This window comes from Aegilops tauschii, chromosome 5, assembly GCF_002575655.3.
Source record: "Aegilops tauschii subsp. strangulata cultivar AL8/78 chromosome 5, Aet v6.0, whole genome shotgun sequence".
NCBI lineage: Eukaryota > Viridiplantae > Streptophyta > Magnoliopsida > Poales > Poaceae > Aegilops > Aegilops tauschii.
Window position 1 is genome coordinate 456,832,668 of NC_053039.3, and position 8,689 is coordinate 456,841,356.

Here is an 8,689-nt window from a genome sequence, read left to right on the forward strand (position 1 = left end):
GGGTTGTAGGGGATTCGAAATATATATCGAATCGCCACGACCCAGAAGCGAAGCGAGCTTCTGTTTTGATTTGGTCTATGACATGCTGGATGGGCGTGTGAATCACACCAAACACCCTCCTGTTCCTCTCCCTCCAGATGGACCAAACGACCAAGATAACCAAAGAGTTGAGAGCTCTTTTCTTATCTCCTTGCAGCCTCGATCTCGCTTTATCCCACCACTCTTCCAGGCTAAGATTCGTAGAGGGAAATGCCTCATGGAAGTTAGCCCAGATCAACATAGAGCTCCAGATGATGTTCATGACCGGACAACCGACGAACAGGTGCTGCACATTTTCCTGTCCAGATTTGCAGAAGCTACAAAATTGGCTATGAGGGAGGCCTCTTTTAATGAGCCGGTCATCCGCCCAGATTCTACCTCGTGTGGCCAGCCATATGAAAAATTTGCATCTAAGAGGGGCCCAAGATTTCCAAATACTGTCGGGGCTGCAGCAAAAAATGCCCCATAAGCCGACTTAACGGTGAACTGGCCGTTGGGCTCCCATTGCCAAGTCCAGTGTCACAGCTGTTTTGATTCCGCTGCACGCTCGAAATAGCATCGCAAAGGTGCTGTGCTTGAACGTAAACCCCGATGGTAATTGGCTTCCTGATGTCAAGAATCCACTGTCCGTTTACCATTGCATCGGCCACCGGACGTCTTGCTCTAATTATTGGGAATACAAGAGCGAAAATATATGGAGCAATGTCCTCAACCGAGAGACCGCTAAATCCATTTGCATCTCAAAAAAAAAACTGTTCTTCCCATCTCCGACAACGACCTTGGTCGCAGCATTAAACAAGTGTCTCTCTTGATCACTCACTGGTGCCGCGAGCGAACTCCAGTTCCTAGTGCTCGAGGAACGAACAAGCCACTCCCAGCTCATGTTTAGGGGCTGAGTTCATCACCTGTAGATCGAGCAAACCTAGACCTCCTTGGGATTTCGGGTGGCAAACTGCTTCCAACTGACCAAGCAATGACCTCCCTGAACCGTCTCTGTTCCTTTCCAAAGGAAAGCACGTCGGATTTTATCAACTGTTTTGAACACGGTGGATGCAAAGCCCTTAAATGGAAGATCGGTATATGGCAGATTACACTGGCTGAACTAGGATTAGACGACCACCCTGAAACAAGAGTCCAGTCTGCCAAAGTGGCAATCTTGCTCTAATTTTATCTAGGACACTTTGAAGGTCCCCCTTTCTGATCTTTCTGATTTGAGGCGGCAAACCTGATACACTCACTCCATTGTTCTAATTTCTAAAGTTGAGACACTTATTTTGGGACAGAGGAAGTATTTACTACTGAACAGATGCCATTTGATTTCCTTTTTCTCTCGTGAAAAGTAATAGTCCAAAACTGTACATTGGACACTCTACAGAGACAAGTATAGACAGTTTTTTTTTTTGACATGGTGAAATTGGAACTTTGTACAGATGTGAAACAGATTTCTCCTTCAAGATAACCAGATGTTAACAAAATGAATAGGATCAGCAAAGCAACCAGGTAAGAGAAACTACCATATCAACTGAAGCCCATCCAAGTGGCCAAAAAACCCAAAATGTGCAGAGGCATGCCGCTCACCGCAACATACTTGGGACCATATCAAGATCTCACAAACAGCCGGGCGGCGTTAAGGTTGCAAGAAGCTGGGTCCCTGAGGCAGCTGCAGAAGCCATCTTCGTCGGTCGGGAATGATGCCGGCAATGGACGGTCCGGAGTCACACCGACCTTTTTACCAACAAAAAACATTTCAAAGTCAGGCCATCTGGTATCAACATCTGTTGAGTCTTATCGATGCCATGGTGCGGCAAAGCAAAGCAATGCTTACCTTGTCTATGTCAGTACGTGCAGGGGTTTCGTAGCGTGCCACCGTCACGGCCAACCCTGAGCCATCAGACAGTGCAAACACCGACTGGATCTTGCTGGAAGTTGGAAGGTAAGTCGTGTGAGCAGCTAAGCATGCCAAATCAGAACAAACCACATGACAGGAGGGACAGTAAGGCGATACCCTTTTCCATATGTTGGTTCCCCATACACCACTGCCCTCTTGTTGTCTTTCAGTGCTCCTGCAAGGATCTCACTTGCACTTGCGGTTCCTTTGTTTACCTGGTAACGAGTTCAAGTGTTCAAAGGTCACTTCTTGTGATGCATAGTGTCATATCATTGATCAAGAATATCTCTAATTGCGGCATTGTAACAAAAGGTAGCTCGTACCAGGACAACTAAAGGTTCTGATGCAGCAACCGTGCTAGCTCCATCTGCCTCATAAATGTCACGGACACCACGGCTATCACATATATACACTATGACACCCTTGTCCATCCTGAGAAAACAATAGTGTTAAAACTTAAATCAATTTAGCGAGCGATTTAATATGGAAAAATTAGAATCAATATAGTAGTTTTCAGCCCAGAGTTACTACATATTGTGAGAACAGCTTTGGCATAAAGATCAACAAACAAAGCCCCAGTTTTCACGAGTCCAACAGATATAAGCAAGAGTAAAGTATCGAGGTGCACAGCTAGAATTCACCAAGGAATTTTTTTCATATTTCTATCAGTCAGTTTTTCAGGGAACAAATTCCAGTTTAAAATAGAACTAACAAAGTACTTAAGTTCATCGTCAACACATATGCAGACATAGACCAAAACTCAAGTGCTGAAATATGATGATGTAACAGCTTACCAAATCTTCGCAATCTCAATCCCTTCAGGAAAAAGGCCACCGCTGCATCAAACACAACCATGTCAAGATTTCAGTAGAATTAGGTGACAAGGCACCCCAAGTTCTGCAGGTAAAAACCTGTTGTTCCGCAGATCCAACACAAAGGCCTTTACATTGTTCTCCCTTAATTTCTTAATGGCTTCCTTAACGGATCCTGGAATAGGACAGTCAAGTAGCGTGGTCAGCATAGCCTGACATCTTTAAAACAATAAATGCTTCAGAAAGAGAATATAATTTCGAGCCAGAGCCAGCTAAAACCTGCAGCATTTTGGTTAAATGTTGTTAGTTTGATGTAACCGATCTTTGAGCTGTCCTCCGAACCTGGAATCTCACACATCCTTGATCTCACCGGGTTTAAAGTATATCTTTCTCTCCTGGCATACATTAAGTTAAGATGAATCAGCAACAACCACTCTTTAGTCTCGAGTAAAAGTACTGAATCATTTCTTCTGAAGGAACTACAAAAGAATGGTGTGCAGGAGTTTACTTCAAAACAACATGTCTGGTATCAGCTCCACTGAGAATAGTCAAATCTATTGAGCTTCCTTCGGGACCCCTAGCAGGAATCAACACAAGATTATCAGCCACTAAAATATTTAGTACGCAACATTTGCTAAAACTGCATTTTGATCATATAAAGTATTCGTGATAGCCAGGTCTTACTGTAAGCGATCTGCTGCGTCATATATGTCCATGTCTTGCGCGCTTGTATCGTCAATTGCCAAGATAACGTCTCCAGACATGATGCCCGCCTTTTCTGCAGGACCCCCTGGGGCAGCTGACATTACAGAGAGCCCTGCAGGCGATCCATTAAGCGCCAACGGGTAGCCAATCGATAAACCTACACCCGTGAGGGCACCTTGCGTGCCAGACTTACTTCAGGAAAGGCAATGGCATGCATCAGAAAGCAGTTCATACTATGTTATAGGTGGGCAGTAGATGAAGCTTGTGTGAGCATCATACCCGCAAACTCTTGAATTTCTCGGGTTCCAATAACCGAGTGAACGGATCATCCAATGTTGCAAGCATCTTCTTAATCGCCGCATCTGAAATACAGTCCAGGGTAGGCAAATTCAATCACATTGGCGTAAAAAACGCAGCACCTCTCCTATCCGTACAAACCAATGGTCTCTTTAAGTGGTTCATTGTTTTTATAAACGAAATTCAGATTCAACAACGGGGAGGTGGCATAAAATAGGTGCATCTGATCGAACCGTTGAATTTTGTTCTACTCTGTAAAAATGTGAAGTGACATGTGATGACTTGCAGAAGTGCAGGCCGTGTAAACTTATTTTCGCTAGGGAGGCAGTGTTCTAAGTGGATAGCAAGGAGACTTCGCACAGTTAAGAGCCATACATGTCTCCTGCCGCGTGTTCATGGGGTCGTCGCGGAGGGCGCGCTCGCGGTACCTGAACCAGCTCTGCCCGTTGAAGGACTTGTCGTAGTAGGCGCGGTCCACCGCGCGCCACGCCTCCAGGAACAGCAGGTTCTCCTCCGTGAGCGCGGACGCTGCTTGGGGCCAAAACCATGGAAGAGAAAACACTAGTCAGCTAGGAGTAGAATCGAAGCGCAGGACAGCCTGAACCGAAATTTGAATCGAAGCGCTGGATTAGTTACATGGGGGCGGCGCCCTGCAGTAGGCGGGAGCGGACAGGGAGACGGCGAGCGCCATCCCCACGACTGCGCGGCGGCCGAGGCCGGCGGAGGCAGAGGCGTCCGTCGCCGCCGGGCTGGCCCGCGCCACGGTCGAGCCCCGGAGGACCCGGTCGACCTGTCTGGATCGGGGACCGAGGGAGGAGGAGACGTGCCGGGGGGAGGCCGGGCGGGACGGGGCCGCGTGCGGGCGGCGCACCGGGAGGAGCATCGGGGCGCCGGTGCGGTGGTGGTGGGAGGAGCTCGCGGGAGACGGAGGAGAGGAGAGGAGAGGGACAGTGTGTGGAGGAGAAGCACGCGGGGAGAGGGATGCAGCAGAGCACAGGCCCGCCCTTTGGGCTGTGGCCCAGAGATAACGATTGGCTCTGTTCATTAAATAGCGAGTTAGGAAGCTTAACGATCCGAACTACCGAGCGTTCATTAAGCTCGGAGCTTTTGGTCCAGCTCTACATGCGGGAATTGTGTTAGCGAGTGCTAGCTTCCTCTGTAAAGAAATATAAAATCATTTAGATTACTATAATATTCACGCTATTCATCGCTCTCTATAGAAAAATGTCGATTAATCGCACAAAGCGAGTGACTAGGCCTACTCATTTAGCACTTGGGCGTTGTAACGACCGGAGCATTTCTTCCTGATAGTTTTGCGGGTTTTTTTCTAGATTACTAGTTGCCGGTTAGATTTTTCATTTGGATCAAATACTATTTTTCTAAATATGAGCATTTTTATTTATGTGCCCCTCGTTCCTTAGCTCTACTTATTCATCCCCATTCTGTTAACTTTTACTTACTTTTTCCCACTCCCTTGCCCGAAACCCTCAGATTACAATGGAGGTTGCCGTCGGGTCAATGCCTTTGACCGTTAACTCTGATGAGTGGGGCCGCGTAGGGCCGAGTACACCTTTGACCGTTACCCCGTATAGTTGTTCGTATGCTGACCGTAGCCATAGACATGAGTTGTCATTTGATGAACGGGATCACATCATTAGAGAATGATGTGATTGACAAGACCCATCCGTTAGCTTAGCACGATGATCGTTTAGTTTGTTGTTATTGCTTTCTTCATGACTTATACATGTTCCTATGACTATGAGATTATGCAACTCCCGAATACCAAAGAAACACTTAGTGCGCTATCAAACGTCACAACGTAAATGGGTGATTATAAAGATGCTCTACAGGTGTCTCCGATGGTGTTTGTTCAGTTGGCATAGATCGATATTAGGATTTGTCACTCCGATTGTCGGAGAGGTATCTCTGGGCCCTCTCGGTAATGCACATCACTATAAGCCTTGCAAGCAATGTGACTAATGAGTTAGTTGCGGGATGATGCATTATGGAATGAGTAAAGAGACTTGCCGGTAATGAGATTGAACTAGGTATGATGATACTGACGATTGAATCTTGGGCAAGTAACATACAGATGGCAAAGGGAACAACGTATGTTGTTATGCGGTTTGACCGATAAAGATCTTCGTAGAATATGTAGGAACCAATATGAGCATCCAAGTTCCGCTATTGGTTATTGACCGGAGATGAGCCTCGGTCATGTCTACATAGTTTTCGAACCCGTAGGGTCCGCACGCTTAACGTTCGATGACGATCGGTATTATGAGTTTATGTGTTTTGATGTACCGAAGGTAGTTCGGAGTCCCGAATGTGATCACGGACATGACGAGGAGTCTCGAAATGCTTGAGACATGAAGATTGATATATTGGAAGGTTATGTTTGGACACCGGAAAGGTTTCAGATTTGTTCGGGCATTTTCCGGAGTACCGGGGGGAGGGGGGGTTACCGGAACCCCCGGGGGGTTAATGGGCCTTCATGGGCCATAGTGGAAGAGAGGAGGAGGCGCCCAAGCGGAGGGGCGCGCCCCCCAAGCCCAATCCGAATTGGGGAGGGGGGTCGCGCCCCCCCTTTCCTTCTCTCCCTCTTCCCCTTCCTTCCCCCTCCTAGTTAGACTAGGAAAGGGGGGAACCTACTCCTAGTAGGAGTAGGATTCCCCCCTTGGGGCGCGCCCCATGAGGCCGGCCGGCCCCCTCCTCCACTCCTTTATATACGGGGGAGGGGGCACCCCATAGACACACAAATTGATTTTTTAGCCGTGTGCGGTGCCCCCCTCCACAGATTTCAACCTCGGTCATATTGTCGTAATGCTTAGGCGAAGCCCTGCGTCGGTAACTTCATCATCACCATCAACACGCCGTCGTGCTGACGAAACTCTCCCTCGACCTCAGCTGGATCTAGAGTTCGTGGGACGTCACCGAGCTGAACGTGTGCAGATCGCGGAGGTGCCGTGCGTTCGGTACTTGATCGGTTGGATCGCGAAGACGTTCGACTACATCAACCGCGTTACTAAACGCTTCCGCTTACGGTCTACGAGGGTACGTGGACACACTCTCCCCGCTCGTTGCTATGCTTCTCCTAGATAGATCTTGCATGATCGTAGGATTTTTTTTGAAATACTACGTTCCCCAACAGTGGCATCCGAGCCAGGTCTATGCGTAGATGTTATATGCACGAGTAGAACACAAAGTGTTGTGGGCGATAATAGTCATACTGCTTACCAGCATGTCATACTTTGATTCGGCGGTATTGTTGGATGAAGCGGCCCAGACCGACATTACATGACCGCGTTCATGAGACCGGTTCTACCACCATGCTTCACACACAGGTGGCTAGTGGGTGTCTGTTTCTCCAACTTTAGTTGGATCGAGTGTGACTACGCCCGGTCCTTGTTGAAGATTAAAACATCACACTTGACGAAAAATCGTTGTGGTTTTTGATGCGTAGGTAAGAACGGTTCTTGCTAAGCCCGTAGCAGCCACGTAAAATTTGCAACAACAAGTAGAGGACGTCTAACTTGTTTTTGCAGGGCATATTGTGATGTGATATGGTCAAGACACACTAGTAGAAAATGGGCCTAATGTTCAGCTCATTAGTCCCGGCTTGTATTTGAGCCGGCACTAATGTGACCATTAGTGCCGGTTCCAACGGCTAGGCGGGCGACGCTCATTAGTACCGGTTCGTGGCGAACCTTTAGTACCGGTTCGTGCCACGAACCGGTACTAAAGAGGTGGTGGACTTTAGTACGGGTTGGTGGTTCCAACCGGTACTAAAGACCCCCCCTTTAGTATGGGTTTGTGCCACCAACCGGTACTAAAGGGATGTGCTGCCACCCACCGTGCACAATGTTTAGTCCCACCTCGCTAGTTTAGAGGAGCTCGCACACCGGTTTATAAGCCCCGCGGCGGCTACCGTGTCAAGCTCCTCTCTAAGCAGGCCTTTGTGGGCCTATTGCAAGTCTTCTGCCCTGTGGGGCCTACTGGGCCGTACGGGCCTGCATCCTGGCCCAACTAGAGGTTGGGTTTCTAGTCGTATGCCGGCCGTGCCGGCCCAGTAAGTGGGCTGTTTTTTCTTTATTTCAAAAAAAATATTCAAAAAAATCCTTTAGTACCGGTTGGTGTTACCAACCGGTACTAAAGGGCTCCCCTCCCCCGGTGCTGGCTCGTGCCACGTGGTGGCCCTTTAGCGGCGGTTCGTGCAGAACCGGTACTAAAGGGGGGGGGACCTTTAGTCCCCACCCTTTAGTGCCGGTTACAGAACCGGCACTAAAGGGCCTTACGAACCGGTGCTATAGCCCGGTACTGCACTAGTGACGTGACGATATTTAAATTGTTGTATGAGATGATCATGTTTTGTACCAATTATCGGCAACTGGCATGAGCCTTATGGTTGTCGCTTTATTGTATGAAATGCAATCGCCATGTAATTGCTTTACTTTATCACTAAGCGGTAGCGATAGTCGTGATAGCAATAGTTGGCGAGACAACAACGATGCTTCGATGGAGATCAAGGTGTCAAGCCGGTGACGATGGTGATCATGACAGTGCTTTAGAGATGGAGATCAAAGGCACAAGATGATGATGGCCATATCATATCACTTATATTGATTGCATGTGATGTTTATCTTTTATGCATCTTATTTTGCTTAGTTTGACGGTAGCATTATAAGATGATCTCTCACTAAATTTCAAGGTATAAGTGTTCTCCTTGAGTATGCACCGTTGCGATAGTTCGTTGTGCCGAGACACCACATGATGATCGGGTGTGATAAGCTCTACGTTCACATACAACGGGTGCAAGCCAGTTTTGCACACGCAGAATACTCAGGTTAAACTTGACGAGCCTAGCATATGCAGATATGGCCTCGGAACACTAAGACCGAAAGGTCGAGCGTGAATCATATAGTAGATATGATCAACATAGTGATGTTCA

General features: G+C 47.9%; 1 protein-coding gene across 2 annotated transcripts; it reads right to left on the bottom strand.

The window, feature by feature from the left end:
• Positions 1-1,330: 1,330 nt before the first annotated feature.
• LOC109774602 (carboxyl-terminal-processing peptidase 2, chloroplastic) lies at positions 1,331-4,775 on the bottom strand. Of its 2 annotated transcripts, none has more exons than XM_020333350.4 (12): positions 4,378-4,775; positions 4,117-4,269; positions 3,724-3,806; positions 3,424-3,632; positions 3,248-3,316; positions 3,019-3,134; positions 2,839-2,914; positions 2,722-2,763; positions 2,251-2,359; positions 2,045-2,142; positions 1,865-1,958; positions 1,331-1,764 (listed from the first exon to the last, which is right to left on the bottom strand). In XM_020333350.4, the coding sequence occupies exons 1-12, from the start codon at positions 4,622-4,624 to the stop codon at positions 1,639-1,641; spliced, it is 1,422 nt and encodes a 473-aa protein (XP_020188939.1). In that variant the 5' UTR covers positions 4,625-4,775; the 3' UTR covers positions 1,331-1,638. The 2 variants fall into 2 exon arrangements, with proteins under 2 accessions (XP_020188939.1, XP_020188937.1); XM_020333348.4 differs by having other exon boundaries at positions 4,117-4,272; positions 4,378-4,756.
• Positions 4,776-8,689: the final 3,914 nt, after the last annotated feature.

What these genes read in the sequence shown, in the direction of transcription:
- LOC109774602 (XM_020333348.4), bottom strand. Translation starts at nt 4,624, where the DNA reads ATGCTCCTCCCGGTGCGCCGCCCGCACGCGGCCCCGTCCCGCCCGGCC. An exon ending in CTGCAGGGCGCCGCCCCCAT is followed by an intron (nt 4,273 to 4,377) that starts GTAACTAATCCA and finishes TTTGGCCCCAAG; the next exon opens with CAGCGTCCGCGCTCACGGAG. An exon ending in AGAAATTCAAGAGTTTGCGG is followed by an intron (nt 3,633 to 3,723) that starts GTATGATGCTCA and finishes TCCTGAAGTAAG; the next exon opens with TCTGGCACGCAAGGTGCCCT.